General features: G+C 38.5%; 1 protein-coding gene across 1 annotated transcript; it reads left to right on the top strand.

The window, feature by feature from the left end:
* The first annotated feature begins 1,500 nt into the window (after positions 1-1,500).
* Positions 1,501-12,188, top strand: LOC306764987 (myosin heavy chain, fast skeletal muscle-like). Its single transcript, XM_079252298.1, has 41 exons — positions 1,501-1,598; positions 1,843-1,891; positions 1,974-2,197; positions 2,401-2,544; positions 2,623-2,779; positions 2,900-2,927; positions 3,012-3,120; positions 3,202-3,294; positions 3,389-3,452; positions 3,678-3,776; positions 3,864-3,967; positions 4,052-4,190; positions 4,357-4,475; positions 4,568-4,717; positions 4,795-4,965; positions 5,066-5,372; positions 5,682-5,752; positions 5,841-5,928; positions 6,018-6,135; positions 6,216-6,339; positions 6,437-6,573; positions 6,661-6,916; positions 7,168-7,410; positions 7,508-7,684; positions 7,780-7,925; positions 8,008-8,098; positions 8,201-8,590; positions 8,678-8,804; positions 8,886-9,004; positions 9,108-9,304; positions 9,402-9,585; positions 9,679-9,844; positions 9,995-10,119; positions 10,235-10,543; positions 10,623-10,826; positions 10,911-11,036; positions 11,147-11,317; positions 11,418-11,522; positions 11,603-11,698; positions 11,800-11,931; positions 12,077-12,188. The coding sequence occupies exons 3-41, from the start codon at positions 1,994-1,996 to the stop codon at positions 12,092-12,094; spliced, it is 5,808 nt and encodes a 1,935-aa protein (XP_079108424.1). The 5' UTR covers positions 1,501-1,598; positions 1,843-1,891; positions 1,974-1,993; the 3' UTR covers positions 12,095-12,188.
* Positions 12,189-18,457: the final 6,269 nt, after the last annotated feature.

Below are 18,457 nucleotides of genomic sequence, written 5' to 3'. Positions count from 1 at the left end.
TTTGACCTGGTTATTTCAGGGTGCAAAGTGCATGTAAATGGAGCTATTTAACTTTTGCTATGCAGAAGGTCTCTCTGGATCACTAGGAACAGGCATCAGTAAAAAAAAAAAAAAATACAACCCACCACCAATTTGTCAGAAATATATTAGTAATAAACCATCCCATGATTGTTAATGATGATATGGTCAATGAAGAACCAGCGAGTCAAACATCAATGTATTTGGACTGTGAAAAGATAACTATAGGGGAAAGTGCAAATTCCACAACAAAAGATCTTCAAGTCAAGGTTCCAGTCAGAAGCCATCATTGTTACAGGGCATCAATGCGAAGAACTCTGCAACCACCTATTTACTTATCAAAAATGAGGTGAACTGCTTTTCATCATAAACTTTATAGATGAGTCATTTGAGGTATGCTTGTCTGTTATGGTGGGGGGGGCAATTATATCAATCTCCAGTAAACTTGTAGTTTGTGTTGTACTTGAATCCTAGGAATGCATATATGAAATATAGCTTAAAAAGGAGTTCCCTTAATTAAGGATGATAAATCTCTTCATACTTGCTTTTACATTGTCAACAACTTCTCTTAATGTGTCCTATAAATATATCCTTATCTCTATGCCTAACACGAATCCCTGAATCCCTGCCTGAGCTGGATTTATTTTTGACCATGGTAAACACTATCTGCTGCATGGTGGCAAAATATGAGCCAAGTCCATGCAAAATTTGGAAATGAAAGTTGATCCTGGAAATGAGCCTATGATTCCCCTTGATTGAATCATGTGCCAGTCACTTACCATCTCAACAATAAAAAATAAAACACAATTATTTTCAGACAATAAAGTCTAAATTCTGTTTGCATGGAACTAACTTGGTTAAATGATCTGAGCTGGCAAACATACTTAATCTTCTTTCCCAACAGATATACAACACTTATCATGTCCAAATGGAAAGTCCATCAACAAGAATTTAATTTCAGATGTCTGAGATTTCTCTGTCCTGAAACTGTAGCTCACTGGCATTTTAATAACTCCCTGCATTTAAAACTCCTTAATGGTTGTGATATCAAAAGTTAATGAGACACAAATGCTTTCTATTAACTGTGTAAACCAAAAATCTTGTAAAATTTATCTGGACAAATAACATTTAAACAATGCAGGGCAGTTTTGTAATTTACCACCGAGTTAACTTATAACATTACAGCATTGGTGAGAATTTCTAAGCACAAATCAGATTTAATATATAAGGCAATGAATGAATGAATGAATGAACAATAAATGTTTAATTTACTTTCAAAACTATCATCCAGTGAAAAGGTAATGGGTTTAAAATAAAACCATTTGAGCTACCCAAAAAAACAATCATGTTAAAGTAAGCTAATGTTTATCACATTACACATATTCAAATATGCACTTCATCGTCTAATGCTGATTGAAACACGATCATTTATTTATTTCTGACAGCCTCAATATCAAGCAACAAGGTGTCAAACATTCCTGACCAAATTGAGTGGGGTGCATATGCTGAGGAAGCAGAGCTGTTGTATATAAAAACAGCTGCCCAGCACATCTACTTCAACTGATAGGCATATGAGTCAGGTGAGTGCAGAAAGTCAGTCCTGTATTTTATGTTATTATTCCATTGAAATGTTTATGTAAGAACTTAGTAATACAAAGGAATGCTTCAGAGTTAAACATTTTAATTACTTTGAATGAAACTTGTATGAATGAAACGTGTACATTAGCTGCAAGTTAAAAGACTTTTACTGAGGTTATTGTGTAGTTTTTTAAAAAATAAAGAAAAAACATTAAAAACTAACAATGCATGCATTTTATTTTGCAGCATCTTAGCAGACACAAAGTACAAGGAATTTCTGTTTGGATCAGCTGAGGTATATTCTGGAAAATCAAATTAGTGTGTTGTTTGTCCAATAACAATTTCACAGTTTATATCAGAATTATTCAAATTTTCAGGCTCCCATAAAAGTGCCATCATGAGCACAGACGCGGAGATGGAGCAGTATGGCCCGGCGGCCATTTACCTCCGGAAGCCAGAAAGGGAGAGGATTGAGGCCCAGACTGCTCCTTTTGATGCCAAAACAGCCTTTTTTGTAATTGATGAAGCTGAGATGTATGTCAAGGGTAAACTGGTGAAGAAAGAGGGTGGCAAAGCCACCATTGAGACAGATGGAGGAAAGGTAAGTGGAACTATGCTTTATTGTAATGTCTGCATGTTTTGTTTGCTTACCATAAGATGAACATAAGATGATAAGATGTTCAGCATGATTTTAAACAATTAATATGATATAATCTTGGTTAATTTGTTTCATTCACTGACCATCACTATAAAAGTTGAACATAAAATCTTTGTAAATCACATATTTATTTGTTTATCATTCAGACTGTCACTGTAAAAGAGGATGACATCCACCCCAGAAATCCTCCAAAGTTTGATAAGATGGAGGACATGGCCATGATGACCCACCTCAATGAACCATCTGTGTTGTATAACCTCAAAGAGCGTTATGCATCATGGATGATCTACGTGAGTTTTTTCTATGCTTCATCGCTCAGATTGTATGTAAAAACATTACTACATTGTTTATTCTCTCCTCTATAACAGACCTACTCTGGGTTGTTCTGTGTGGTCGTGAACCCCTACAAGTGGCTTCCTGTGTATGACGCTACATGTGTGGCAGCATACAGAGGCAAGAAGAGAATTGAAGCTCCACCCCACATCTTCTCCATCTCTGACAATGGCTATCAGTTCATGCTCACTGGTAAGATAGAAGTCATCATTCACTATGAAATATGTTTACAGTTCTTCAAAGCAATAAGTAACCAATTAAATACAACATTTTGAAGCAGTAACTCATGAAACTTGCATGTGTGAATTACAGATCGTGAGAACCAGTCTATCCTGATTACGTGAGTATTGCAAACTTTCAGACTAAATCTACATGATGGATGGCTAATAAGCTAATTGTAAAAATTGTATCTCTTGCAAACCAGTGGAGAATCTGGTGCAGGAAAGACTGTCAACACCAAACGTGTCATCCAGTACTTTGCAACAATTGCAGCTCTTGGTGGCAAAAAGGAGCAGGCTGCTGGCAAAATGCAGGTAAATGTTAATCCAAAGTGTTTTCCGGGAAAAAAAACTCTGTGATGATCTAGCTTTTTCAATTCAAATGATCTCTTGCAGGGCTCCCTTGAGGACCAAATTGTAGCTGCCAACCCTCTGCTGGAGGCTTACGGTAATGCAAAGACTGTGAGGAATGACAACTCCTCCCGTTTTGTAAGTGTTAACATAAAAGAAATTGTTTAGTCTTTGCTGACTTCTCTTAAATTCTTCTCACAATCTATTGCTAATAACATTGCTGGTCATATAGGGTAAATTCATCAGGATCCACTTTGGCACAAGTGGCAAGCTGGCTTCCGCTGATATTGAAACTTGTAAGTTTGCAGTGGACAAACTATTTTTTTCACATGTTGTTGAAGGGTGATTACATTGTAGTTGATATGTTCCAGTTCCTCACATTTCTCCTCGAAAAAATTGGAAAATCATTAACTTTAAGTGCAACACAGCTGTGAGAATTTTGCCAATATATAGGCGTTTCCATGAGAGCAATGTTGCCAAACATGACTTTAAAATTGTCACTTCTTATGAACTCCTCATAGATCTGCTGGAGAAATCCCGTGTCACCTTCCAGTTGTCTGCTGAGAGGAGCTACCATATCTTCTATCAGCTGATGACAGGCCACAAACCTGAGCTCATTGGTGTGTGGCTGTTTTGAAAAGATGCTTAAACTTGAAGGATACAACCTTCTCCATTCAATATTAAAAACAGTTATTGTCGTATTTCAGATGCTCTTCTGATCACCACCAACCCATATGACTTCCCAATGATCAGTATGGGTGAAATCACTGTCAAGAGTATCAATGACATTGAAGAGTTCATTGCAACAGATGTAAGTCAGTGATTTGCATGAAAGCAAAGGACATAGGCAGAAAAATGAGAGAATAATGGTAATAATTTTTTATAATTCACGCAGACTGCCATTGACATCCTGGGCTTCACTGCTGATGAGAAATTTAACATCTACAAGCTGACTGGTGCAGTGATGCATCATGGTGGCATGAAATTCAAGCAGAAGCAGCGCGAGGAGCAGGCGGAACCTGACGGCACTGAGGGTGATTGATATGATTTTATCATTTTCCTTTTACACAGTAATAGTGTGTACATGTGTTTTCTCTAGAAATGCACAAACTCCACAGATGCCAGCAAGGGTTTTTGTATGACAGTGATATACAAACATCTGTTCTTATACATAGCATGTGTTGTGTTTTTGTCCACTAGTGGCTGATAAAATCGCCTACCTCTTGGGCCTGAACTCTGCTGACATGCTGAAAGCTCTGTGCTACCCAAGGGTCAAGGTCGGAAATGAGATGGTCACCAAAGGTCAGACCGTCCCACAGGTAAATAAAGAAACATTGAAAAATGTTGAGACATTGAAAGATGCAGATTTGTTCAGGAACATTGTGGTAATACCAAAAATTGTTTCGTCTAGGTCAACAATGCTGTCATGGCTCTCTGCAAGTCTGTCTATGAGAAAATGTTCTTGTGGATGGTCATCCGTATCAATGAGATGTTGGACACTAAGCAGCCAAGATCATTCTTCATTGGAGTGTTGGATATTGCTGGATTTGAGATCTTTGATGTGAGCTGAAACATATATTGAGCTCTTTTAAAGATCAACACTGTTGCAGGAAAAATGAACTCACTCTGTATTTGCAGTTCAACAGCTTGGAGCAGCTCTGCATCAACTTCACGAATGAGAAACTGCAACAGTTCTTCAACCACACCATGTTTGTCCTGGAGCAAGAGGAGTACAAGAAGGAAGGCATTGAATGGGAGTTCATTGACTTTGGTATGGACTTGGCTGCTTGCATTGAGCTTATTGAGAAGGTAGGAAGCTGCTCTTGTGGAACAGATTCAGGATTCATGTGAATATGAATTACTTTGCCTCTTTTACTGATTTCTCATGTGAAATATCAATATGTCCTAGCCAATGGGCATCTTCTCCATCCTTGAAGAGGAGTGCATGTTTCCCAAGGCTACAGACACCTCTTTCAAGAACAAGCTGCATGATCAGCATCTTGGCAAAACCAAGGCATTTGAGAAGCCAAAGCCTGCAAAGGGCAAAGCCGAGGCTCACTTCTCCCTGGTTCACTATGCCGGCACAGTGGACTACAATATCAGTGGCTGGCTGGACAAGAACAAGGACCCACTGAACGACTCAGTTGTTCAGCTCTACCAGAAGTCTGCAAACAAACTGCTGGCACTGCTGTATGCAGCTCATGCTGGAGCTGAGGGTAAATATGAGATATAAGAAAAAGTTTCTATGTCTTGCATTTGGGAGTCACACTATTTTTGCATCATGGAACCACAAGGTTAGGTGTAAAAATATTTATGATGATAAAACTCTTGCTTTCTAATATTTTGCACAACAGCAGAATTTAATTGGTCACAATGTTAATGTCATAATGTCCTGAATGTCATAAAAAAAGTTTTTGAACAAAAAGTAAAGTTTATTTTGTTAAATATGGTGAAGAATAAACAAAACAGATTTTCATTCTTTATATTTTGAGCAACACTAAATAAGGATGAATTGTTTTTAATAGCGGAGGCTGGTGGCAAGAAAGGTGGTAAGAAGAAGGGTGGTTCCTTCCAGACTGTGTCTGCTCTTTTCAGGGTATGTAAAGTTTGATGTACTTCATGTGAATTAATGTTTAACAACTATTTAATGAAGACTGATCGTCAGTTGTATTACTGACCCACAGGAGAACTTGGGTAAGTTGATGACCAACTTGAGGAGCACTCATCCTCACTTTGTGCGTTGCCTGATTCCCAATGAATCAAAGACCCCAGGTACAAAGCTCAAAATGGTCTTTTTAAAAACTTAATATTAAAAATCTATTTAAAGAAATATATCCAAATGAATTATTTTCAACTTTCAGGTCTCATGGAGAACTTCTTGGTCATCCATCAGCTAAGGTGTAACGGTGTGCTGGAGGGCATCAGAATCTGCAGAAAGGGCTTCCCCAGCAGAATCCTCTACGGTGACTTCAAGCAGAGGTGACAGCAGAGTTTGATAAGATCTTTCTCAGATGTCAAGAAGAGAAAAAGAATTAAAACATCATGATTATCCCTTACAGATACAAAGTATTGAATGCCAGTGTCATCCCTGAGGGACAGTTTATCGACAACAAGAAAGCTTCTGAGAAGTTGCTGGGCTCCATTGATGTGGACCACACTCAGTACAAGTTTGGACACACAAAGGTTCTTTTAAGCAGGATAATGTCAAGCAGTGGTTAAACATATGTTTAATGACAGAAACTGATGTTGTAATGAGGTTTCTTTTTACTTGACAAATTAGGTGTTCTTCAAAGCTGGTCTGCTGGGTACCCTTGAGGAGATGAGAGATGAGAAACTGGCTTCGCTGGTGACCATGACTCAGGCCCTCTGCAGAGGATATGTCATGAGGAAGGAGTTTGTGAAGATGATGGAGAGGAGGTGGGGTGGTTACAAAATGTGCAAAATTGTCTTGTTTTTTAAATTATAGATAAAATTAGCATATTTTTTTTTATTCTTGCCCTTCAGAGAGTCTATCTACACCATCCAGTACAACATCCGTTCATTCATGAATGTTAAGAACTGGCCATGGATGAACCTTTACTTCAAGATCAAGCCTCTTCTGAAGAGCGCTGAGACTGAGAAAGAGCTGCAGCAGATGAAGGAAAACTATGAAAAGATGCAGTCTGACCTTGCTGCTGCTCTGGCCAAGAAGAAGGAACTGGAGGAGAAAATGGTTTCACTGCTGCAGGAGAAGAATGACCTGCAACTCCAAGTGGCTGCAGTAAGTTGGAAACACTGAATATTACAATCAGTTAACATCTACGCCTCAAGCATTGACATAAGTTTCTAATTTTTTTACATGAACAATTGTAATATTGTAATGAATACATTCATACTTTCAATTAATATGTTTGACACTTTAATTCTTGACAATTAAACATGATAGATATGATCTGGACTAAATATTTAAACACTTGTTTTAGATGAAAGACAAACAAATCTTCCCTTCTTATCTTTTTCTACAAACTATAGGAAGTTGAGAGTCTCTCAGATGCTGAGGAAAGGTGTGAAGGACTCATCAAAAGCAAAATCCAGCTCGAGGCCAAACTCAAAGAGACAACTGAGAGACTGGAGGATGAAGAGGAAATCAATGCTGAGCTGACTGCTAAGAAGAGGAAGCTGGAGGATGAATGCTCTGAGCTGAAGAAAGACATTGATGACCTGGAGCTCACCTTGGCCAAAGTGGAGAAGGAGAAACATGCCACTGAAAACAAGGTTCAAACACGTTAAACACATGGGAAGCAATCTGACTGAAATGTATTTTTTTACATGTTTCTGTAATGGGGATATTAACTAAGGTGTTCATGCTTAGGTGAAAAACCTGACAGAGGAGATGGCATCTCAAGATGAGTCCATTGCCAAGTTAACCAAGGAGAAGAAAGCCCTCCAAGAGGCTCATCAGCAAACACTGGATGATCTCCAGGCAGAGGAAGACAAAGTCAACACTCTGACCAAGGCCAAGACAAAGCTGGAACAGCAAGTGGACGATGTAAAAAAAATGCCTGATATAATCATTTTGCCTTGTTTTAACATTAAAATGTCTCGTGTTGGCATCGTTATTTACTTCCAAGTATACTTTCATAGCTTGAGGGCTCATTGGAACAAGAGAAGAAGCTCCGTATGGACCTTGAGAGAGCCAAGAGGAAGCTTGAAGGAGATCTGAAACTGGCCCAGGAGTCCATCATGGATCTGGAGAATGACAAGCAGCAATCTGATGAAAAGATCAAGAAGTATGTTGTACAGTTCAGTCACTGAAAATGTTTCTGAATTCCAAAACAATAATAAAGCATTATTTTTATTTTCCACAATTAGGAAGGACTTTGAAATCAGCCAGCTCCTCAGCAAGATTGAGGATGAACAGTCTCTTGGTGCTCAGCTTCAGAAGAAGATCAAGGAGCTCCAGGTAAAAGAAATAAAATGCATTCAAAGTAAATATAATTCACAGAAAACATGTCAAAATATTAGAAACCCTGTCTGACATGATTTACAAAAAACTTTCATTCAGGCTCGCATTGAGGAGCTGGAAGAGGAGATCGAGGCTGAGAGGGCTGCTCGGGCTAAGGTAGAGAAGCAGAGAGCTGATCTCTCCAGGGAACTTGAGGAGATCAGCGAGAGGCTTGAGGAAGCTGGTGGAGCAACAGCCGCTCAGATTGAGATGAACAAGAAGCGTGAGGCCGAGTTCCAGAAGCTGCGCAGAGACCTTGAAGAATCCACTCTGCAGCATGAAGCTACTGCAGCAGCTCTCCGCAAGAAGCAGGCCGACAGTGTTGCAGAGCTGGGAGAGCAGATTGACAACCTCCAGCGAGTCAAACAGAAGCTGGAGAAGGAGAAGAGCGAGTACAAGATGGAGATTGATGATCTCTCCAGCAACATGGAGGCTGTTGCCAAAGCTAAGGTGAATATTAGTTTTGCTAATGAATATCAATAATCAAATTCCCTTCAAAACTGAAAAGATCCTAAATGTAATATTTTGCGAATTTAGGGCAACTTGGAGAAAATGTGCAGAACTCTTGAGGACCAGCTGAGTGAGCTGAAAACCAAGAATGATGAGAATGTTCGCCAGCTAAACGACATTAATGCTCAGAAAGCGAGACTCCAGACAGAAAACGGTGAATGTCTTGTAAAAGCAAACTGTTCTGCTTTTGGCTTCATCAGTTTCTAACATTTTGACTTTTTTCATCATCCTCCAGGTGAGTTTTCACGTCAGCTTGAGGAGAAAGAAGCTCTTCTTTCACAGCTGACCAGAGGCAAACAGGCTTTCACTCAGCAGATTGAGGAGCTTAAGAGACACGTTGAGGAGGAAGTGAAGGTATGAAATAAGTTTATGTCGACAAGCCTTCAAATGTATCCAATATTTGTATGGGTTATAAGGTGAGTGAACTACATTCTCACATTTTCTGTGTGATTCACAGGCCAAGAATGCCCTGGCCCACGCTGTTCAGTCAGCTCGCCATGACTGTGATCTGCTCAGAGAGCAGTTTGAGGAGGAGCAGGAGGCCAAGGCTGAGCTGCAGAGGGGAATGTCCAAGGCCAACAGTGAGGTGGCTCAGTGGAGAAGCAAATATGAGACTGATGCTATTCAGCGCACTGAGGAGCTGGAGGAGTCCAAGTGAGTCACTAGTTTGTTTTGGTTTTTTTTATGTTAATTGCTTTTATTTTAGTTTTTTCCTTTTGACTGATTATTGACTGAAAATTGTTCATCACAGGAAAAAGCTTGCCCAGCGCCTGCAGGAAGCTGAGGAATCCATTGAAGCTGTGAACTCCAAGTGTGCCTCTTTGGAAAAGACCAAGCAGAGGCTGCAGGGTGAGGTGGAGGACCTCATGATTGATGTGGAGAGAGCTAATGCTCTGGCTGCCAACCTTGACAAGAAGCAGAGGAACTTTGATAAGGTAAAATACTAATCTGAATATTACACCTGTTAGAAATTATTTCACAAAAACCCAAAACATCATGACCTATTATTCCAACCTATACAACTGTAGGTCCTGGCAGAATGGAAACAGAAGTATGAGGAGGGTCAGGCAGAGCTGGAAGGAGCCCAGAAGGAGGCTCGCTCTCTCAGCACTGAGCTGTTCAAGATGAAGAACTCCTATGAGGAGGCTCTGGATCACCTGGAGACCATGAAGAGAGAGAACAAGAACCTGCAGCGTAAGTCATATTGTAAACAATTATTGACAATATAATTCTGAGCAAGAAAGAGAATCGGCTATTTATTATGTCTTGCTTTTTCGACTTTTACTAAATCAAATATAAGTTTTATGGATGGTAGCTATAATTAACTTTATTTTTCTTCTGCAGAGGAGATCTCAGACCTGACTGAACAAATTGGTGAGACTGGAAAGAGCATCCATGAGCTGGAGAAAGCCAAAAAGACTGTGGAAACGGAGAAGACTGAGATTCAGACAGCACTTGAGGAAGCAGAGGTACAATCTTGATCACACTTTAATAAACTATCAGAATCAAAAAAACATTTGTTTAATACTGTATTCCCCTCAATCATACATATAAAATACTCAAGCTGTCTGTTTGAATTGTAAGGGTACACTGGAGCATGAGGAGGCCAAGATTCTCCGTGTTCAGCTTGAGCTCAACCAGGTCAAAGGTGAGGTTGACAGGAAGCTGGCAGAGAAGGATGAAGAGATGGAGCAGATCAAAAGAAACAGCCAGAGGGTGATCGACTCCATGCAGAGCACTCTTGATGCTGAGGTCAGGAGCAGGAATGATGCCCTGAGAGTCAAGAAGAAAATGGAGGGAGACCTGAATGAGATGGAGATTCAGCTGAGCCATGCCAACAGGCAGGCTGCTGAGGCCCAGAAACAACTGAGGAATGTCCAGGGACAGCTCAAGGTTGGTTTGCTACAACATAAATTGAAAACACAGTTCAAGAGCAAAAATTATTCAGACTAAGTCATATTGTTGTTGTTAGGATGCCCAACTGCACCTTGATGATGCTATCAGAGGACAGGAAGACATGAAGGAGCAGGTTGCCATGGTGGAGCGCAGGAATGGCCTGATGGTGGCTGAAATTGATGAACTCAGAGCTGCTCTTGAGCAGACTGAGAGAGGACGCAAAGTAGCTGAACAGGAGCTGGTTGATGCTAGTGAGCGTGTTGGACTGCTTCACTCTCAGGTTGGGATTTGAAATTGTGTAGAAAATTACTTGACCTCATGAATATGAAACATATACAAATGAAATATCTTGTTCAATCTTCAGAACACCAGCCTTCTGAACACCAAGAAGAAGCTGGAGGCTGACCTTGTTCAGGTTCAGAGTGAGGTGGATGATGCTGTTCAGGAAGCAAGAAATGCTGAGGAGAAAGCCAAAAAGGCCATCACTGATGTGAGCTTGTCCTTTTAATGAAAATGCTATTTCATGAATATCATATTGAAGATTGCAATGTGATTGCAGAGACATTCAACATTTTATTTTGAAACTACCCATCATTTCAGGCTGCCATGATGGCTGAGGAGTTGAAGAAAGAGCAGGACACCAGCGCTCACCTGGAGAGGATGAAGAAGAACCTGGAGGTCACAGTCAAGGACCTGCAGCACCGTCTGGATGAGGCTGAGAACCTCGCCATGAAGGGTGGCAAGAAGCAGCTCCAGAAACTGGAGTCCAGGGTATGAACAATAAAAGTTCTGGTTAAAGTTAATTACATATCAATTTGAATTTAAGCTTTCTGCTAAACAAAATGTTTAATAACTTATTGTCTTGAAAAAGGTGCGTGAGCTGGAGGCTGAAGTCGAAGCTGAGCAGAGACGTGGAGGCGATGCTGTTAAAGGAGTTCGCAAATATGAGAGGAGAGTCAAGGAGCTGACCTACCAGGTAATTATTGCTACTGAAGATAGTCTTTACTTCTGTTTTTTATCATATACTTCCTTTGTAACAATATGTTATCTCTGCAGACTGAGGAGGACAAGAAGAATGTCAACAGACTTCAGGATCTGGTGGACAAGCTGCAGCTCAAAGTCAAGGCTTACAAGAGACAGGCTGAAGAGGCTGTAAGTGAAACACATTTACATCTTACATGGGAATGTAGAGACACGTAAAGAAAGCTTAATGGAATGTAAATACAAAAAACTGCATATTTGACACTTTCCAGGAGGAGCAGGCCAACTCCCACATGTCCAGGCTCAGGAAGGTTCAGCATGAGCTGGAGGAAGCTCAGGAGCGTGCTGACATCGCCGAGTCTCAGGTCAACAAGCTCAGAGCCAAGAGCAGAGATGCTGGAAAGGTATGCTTACTCTGCATCTACTTTGCATTGTTTATATTGATGTTATATGTTAAATACAGGTTTTACTTTCTGGACCATTTCATGAAATGTGGCTTAAATGTTGATAACATGCTGCATAACTTTATTTTCTTGCTTTCTTTTCCAGACTGAGAGTGCCGAATAAGAGACAGCAACCATGTGAAACCTTTGGACAGCGTTCATAAAATATGAACAAAATTGTCTCTTTTCAACTCAATAAAGAATTATACCAATGTTGATCCTTTGTGTTCTGCATAATTTATCCTTACTTATGTCAAAAGGCCACATTTGCATCAAAGGTTACACAATTATTAATGAGATTCGACGGTTTTATTAGCCTTGAAGGAAAACTCAGTTCAGCACCATTTCTCATCCCTTGAAATAACCATAAATTGTAATCATGTAATAAGAGTAAGTCTGGAATGCAATGCTGCCTCTTAGCAGATTTCATTATAAGGATAACTGTGTACTGTGTGTAGAATATTATTAATCACTATGCTAGACTGATTATACTCAACAGACTTAAACATTTCTTTTGATATAAACTGGTAGATAACAATGGTCAGGAGTAATCACCTTAGACACTTTTGACTCCACACTTTATCAAACAATTTCAGGATTCATATTCATATAAAGCATTTCAATTAAATAAATCTCTAACGAGTCATACATACCCATTCAAAATCAAATTTGTTTTAAAGATTTTATTGAAGACAAAGAGTCTTTTTATTCCAACTGAAAGATATTTTTAATTTGAAAATGCAATTTCTTAGTATTCTGTTTGTCACTTTAAAATCAATTGAATAATTCTTTTGTTCACTATGAATTTTTTATGGTATTAAGCAAAAGCTAAATGTTATGTGATTCATGTAACATATTAAGATCAAGAGGGGTTGTCTTTTACTTTTATTTTCAATTTATAAATCGTTACAGAAACATTAATTCAGCATGCATGTGTTCACAGGAAAAAAAATTGAAAACAATCTTTGAGGACCAGTTAATATTTCACATCTTTGCAATTATAGTATCCTACACTAATAAGTTAATCAAGTCATTTAACATCTAACATGAAGCAATTCCTTTTTTAAGCTTTCAACTGCACAAGACTTACTGCAAGCAGAACAAAACAAACAAAACATTTTTACATCACTGAAATGGTTCATCAGACACTTTTGATATGAGCAATAAATTCTACATTCATCGGGTACGGTCATCACTATATCTGTAATGTAGTAAAACTGGTATGTAGCATTGGTTCAAAGCGAAGCCACACATTAGTGATGACAGCAACACAGACACATTGGCCACCGTATAAGTACTCTGGAAGTCTCTGCCATCTGTTAAAGACCCCCAACACATAAAGGTTCCAGTAACACATTCTTTCCTATTTTTGATGCTGCTGTTTAACCCTGTCTGAAAATGTCCACTCATCAAATAAATTAGACAGGCTTATAAAACCCAATCCCATCCCCACAGCAACCATCATGCCCATAAAGAGATCTAGAGGTAGATGGATGCCATTTCTGTGCACATTGGTCATTAAGTGAATTTTAGAAAGTAATTGAAATGAATATGGTTTTCATATCAAACCACCATTTTAATCAAACCTGTGAATGCTGAAAAAACACTCAGCAGACTCTGTATTTCACCAATATAGGTCATAGATAAACTTCTACACAATAATGTATACCCGTGTCTCATTAAAAATAAACCAGAAATAAATAAAGTAAATGTAGCTTTCAAGACTCAAAGGTAATGCACATTGTTATAAATTCATGACAATGTTCCAGTGAATTTGTTAATGAGTTTTACAAAGGTCATAAAACACATGGTACAGGTTCAACTACAGAAAGGTAAACTTTCAAAAGCAATTTGACCTTAAAAGTTTGTGTAGAAGTCATACTGTTACTCCGTTATAAATGAACTTGTATAATATCAAGGCACACATATTACAAGAACTTCGAAACTCTATTTACCTGCCATCAAGGCTGAAGCAAGAAACTGAAAAGATGATCACAAAATGCTGTGCATGAGTATTTTTTAGCGCCAGATTCAAGATAAAATAAAAGTTTCAGCAACCAAAAAATTCAAAGGCTTTTTTTTCCTTTTCCCCCTTATTTAAAAAAAATATATACTTGGGAACAGAAAAGAAAATTAAATATCATAAAAGGTACTGAGTGATATCCCAAAGATAAGAGCTTCTATGCAAAATAATGCACACAATTACAGGAAAAAGAAAATGGCATTGGCTTGTCAGGGGTCTACCTTGAGGGCTTCAGTTTTTATATTTTTTCAAGGTGCAGAGATTGTCTGGCTGGTGCCTGATGGCACAAACTAGGCTGTAGCCCAACTCATAAATAAAACATTAGCAAGGGAACAGATAATCACTTGTTCCTTATTCCATTTCTGAAATTTCCTGAAAATGTAATCAAAATCCATCCATCATTGTTTGAGTTATGTTGCTAACAACCAGACATACAGACAGACAAACTCACAGGGCTAAATAAAAACCTCTGCCTTGATGTTTTTAAGGACACCAGCCTTCTGAACAATGGTCATGGTGAATGATGCTCAGACAGGAAGTAAAATAGGGGAGTAAGTTAAAAAGGCTGCCGTTGTGATTATACAGCCTTACAGTATTTGTAGTGGATGTGTAGTAAACAGATTATGTTTTCGTGCCTATGTAAAAATCTAATATGGCTTCATAGCACTAAGCCACACACTGTATGTGTGTCAAGGTTCATTGGAAAATTATTTATTACGATGGATAAAAATAAACTGAAATTTTTTAAGTCTGGATAACATAAAAATGGAACCCCAAGATGTCTATTCATTTATTTTATTTTTTTATATGTTAAAAAAAGCTACCAATACAACAGGTTTTCCTCTGTACTGTAATAAAATTGTCTTTAAGAAGGTTTCTTATTTAGCAAGACATTTGTAGAATATGCTGTTCACCAAGAGACATTTTCAATTCAATTCAATTCAACTTTATTTATATAGCGTCAAATCACGGCAATGCCATCTCAAGACGCTTTACAGACAGAGGGGAAAACATAATGAAAGCCAATTCATAATAGCCTATGTAAGGAACCCAACAGATTGAGTTGAGTCCAACTCAATCTCCCATCCTGAGCAAGCACACTGGCGACAGTGGGAAGGAAAAAACTCCCTTTTAACAGGAAGGAAACCTCCGGCAGAACCCGGCTCAAGGACAGGCAGCCATCTGCCTCTGCTGTGTGGGGGGAAGAGGACAGAAAGACAACAGACAACAGGAACTGCTACTCCCGGCCAGGGAGACCTGCTGAGACAGGAGACATACATGTTAATGATGCAACACTGTTATTGGTCCTAGCTATAGGACTTATCAAAAAGATAAGTCTTCAGCCTAGTCTTAAAGGTGGGGAGGGTGTCTGCTTCCCAAACACTAACTGGGAGCTTATTCCATAACAGAGGGGCCTGATAACCAAAGGCTCTGCCTCCTGCTCGGCTCTTTGAGACTCTAGGAACTACAAGTAAGCCTGCAGTCTGCGAACGAAGTACTCTGCTTGGTATATAAGGAACTATGAGGTCTTTGATATATAGTGGTGCCTGGCTGTGGAGGGCTTTATATGTAAGGAGAAGGATTTTAAATTCTATTCTAGATTTAACAGGCAGCCAACGAAGAGAGGCTAAAACTGGAGAAATATGATCTCTCCTGCTGGTTCTGGTCAGGACTCTGGCTGCAGAATTGTACATCAGCTGAAGGCTTTTCAGGGCATATTTAGGACAGCCCAGTAATAGAGAGTTACAGTAATCTAGTCTCGAAGTAACAAAAGCGTGAACCAGTTTTTCTGCATCACTCTGAGACAGAATGTCCCTAATATTGGCTATATTACGTAAATGAAAGAAGGCTGTTTTAGTAACCTGCTTAATATGTGGGCCAAAGGACAGGTCCGAGTCAAATATTACTCCAAGGTTTCTCACTGTAGCACTGGAAGCTAAAGTAATGCCATCCAGGTTCATTACAAAACTGAAAAATTTAGCTCTGAGTTTTTCAGATCCAACGAGAATTACTTCAGTCTTATCTGAGTTTAAGAGGAGAAAATTTCTAGACATCCAAGTCTTTATGTCTATGAGACAATTTTGTAGCCTATTGGGCTGATTTGTTTCATCTGGTTTAAAGGATAAGTATATCTGAGTATCATCTGCATAACAATGAAAGTTTATTCCATGCTGTCTAATAATTTTGCCTAAAGGGAGCATATATAGCGTGAAGAGTATTGGTCCAAGTACAGAACCTTGAGGAACTCCATGACTTACTGTAGTTTGTGAGGAGGACTTGTCATTTACATGAACGAACTGAAGTCTATCAGATAAATATGATTTAAACCAGCTTAACGCTGTACCTGTAATTCCGACCACCTGTTCTAGTCTTTGTAACAGAATGTTATGATCGACTGTATCAAATGCAGCGCTAAGATCAAGCAAGATAAGTACGGACAGAAGTCCTTTGTCTGAGGCCATAAGAAGGTCATGAGTAACTTTCACCAATGCCGTCTCAGTGCTATGATGAGCTCTAAATCCTGACTGAAACTCTTCGCATAAATTATTTCTGCATAGGTGGGCATGTAGCTGAGCTGAAACTATTTTCTCCAGAATTTTGGACATAAACGGGAGATTAGATATAGGTCTATAATTTGCTATCACCTCTGGATCCAGAGATTGCTTTTTAAGTAAAGGCTTGATTACAGCAGTTTTAAATGATTGTGGTACATATCCTGTCACTAAAGACATATTGATAAGATTTAATAGAGATGTATCAATTAAAGGGAAAATGTCCTTAAAGAGGCTCGTTGGGAGAGGGTCTAAGATACAGGTGGATGGTTTAGATGAAGCTATTATTTTAGTTAATTCAGAGGGTTGGACAGGACAGAAACTATTTAGACACAAGTCAGATCCTGGTTCTAAGGATGCTTCAGAGACCACAACAGGCTCAACATTATAGGTGGAAGGAAGAGTATTGTGAATTTGATCTCTAATAGTATCAATTTTATTCCTGAAAAAATACATGAAATCATCACAGCTAAGTGAGAAAGGAATAAATGGCTCCACAGCGCTCCGGCTCCTAACAGCGCTCCGGCTCCTAAATGCAAAACATCACCATAATGTTTTGTTTTAAATTAACCCAGAGACTATTAATCCTTTTTACTTTTGCATTTTATTGTTAATCACTAAATAAATTAATGTCTCAATATACTGGATACCATGCACAACAAATGTCACCATGAGAAAATAAACATACTATATCAAATGTTCAGTACATTGATTTGTACTTATACGAATCATACATTCAATACTGTCACTTAGTGGGAAAAAAAATATTGCAAATCCTGAAAGATGTTTTTTTTTCCAATTCATATTTTGAGTTATTATCATGTATAGCAGCCAAAATCAGAAAAGAGAAAAAATATAAGATTTTGTCATCTACAGCAACAGTCAAGGCCAACAGCACCCTTAAAGACTGTCTTAAAGACATATGAAAGAGCTATGTTTATCAAACAGGATGAACACATCTTTAAAGAAAAAATATTGATGACAAGTCAGTGACAGTTATAACTACAAAGATGCTGCAAAAACAACATATGAAACTGCCTTAAGAAGCAAGGAACTGCACACCAATCCAAATCTTTTTTACAGAATAAATCTGATCCTTTTCAATGAGCCATACCACACATGACGTATGAAGGTGTGAGGGACACACAGGAACAAATGAAAACTGCATGTGAGTGAGTGAGGATTCCTTTGTGACCTGCAGTGAAGATGGTGAAACATAATACACTTCTGTTTAATGCTATAAAATTCTTCTAAACCTTATCCACATATTTACTTTGAAAATAAATCACTATATTATGCTTTGTCCTCAAAATTTACTGTTTTAACTATTCTAAATGTAATTAAAGAATATGTAAACTTTAGTTTTTAAAGCATGTTATTTGTGGCCTTTTGCTGAGTTGGCAACTCTGTTATATTTCCTTTCCAGGAGGCATATAGCACCCCTCCACCACCATTGGTAAGAGCAATGTGTGATATTAGTTCCAGCCATCTGAGGCATGTGAACACTGCAACTATACACCAGTGACATTCTGATGCTTCTCCAACATTAAGACCCATTACTGGTTGAGATATTAAAATCAAATGGACACAACTGCCCATCATAAACTGTGTCAACTGATACTTAACCCTTAAATAAACCTCTGTATTTAATAGAACAAATGCTTTACAAACCACGCTGTGCACTCTTGTTATGTGGTTAGGATAAAGTGGCAACATTGAAGGCATTGTAAAGAGTTATGAGCCAATTCAAAGTCCAGAGTATACTATTAGGTCATAATTATTAGGAAAATCACGAGTGTTAAAACTATTTTCATATTTTCAAGCAGATTTTAAATATAAAAATGTATTAAATCCACTAAGACTGAAAGACATTTACATGAATTAAGTTGCTTTCAAATGTATAATTTTGGAT

Source organism: Telmatherina bonti (genome assembly GCF_933228915.1).
Source record: "Telmatherina bonti genome assembly, chromosome: 14".
Lineage (NCBI taxonomy): Eukaryota > Metazoa > Chordata > Actinopteri > Atheriniformes > Telmatherinidae > Telmatherina > Telmatherina bonti.
This window is presented reverse-complemented; position numbering and strand designations above follow the sequence as displayed.

Coding starts and splice junctions, on each gene's coding strand:
- LOC306764987 (XM_079252298.1), top strand. CDS start 1,994: ATGAGCACAGACGCGGAGATGGAGCAGTATGGCCCGGCGGCCATTTAC. Junction 2,928..3,011: donor AACCAGTCTATCCTGATTAC/GTGAGTATTGCA, acceptor CTTGCAAACCAG/TGGAGAATCTGGTGCAGGAA. Junction 5,373..5,681: donor AGCTCATGCTGGAGCTGAGG/GTAAATATGAGA, acceptor TGTTTTTAATAG/CGGAGGCTGGTGGCAAGAAA.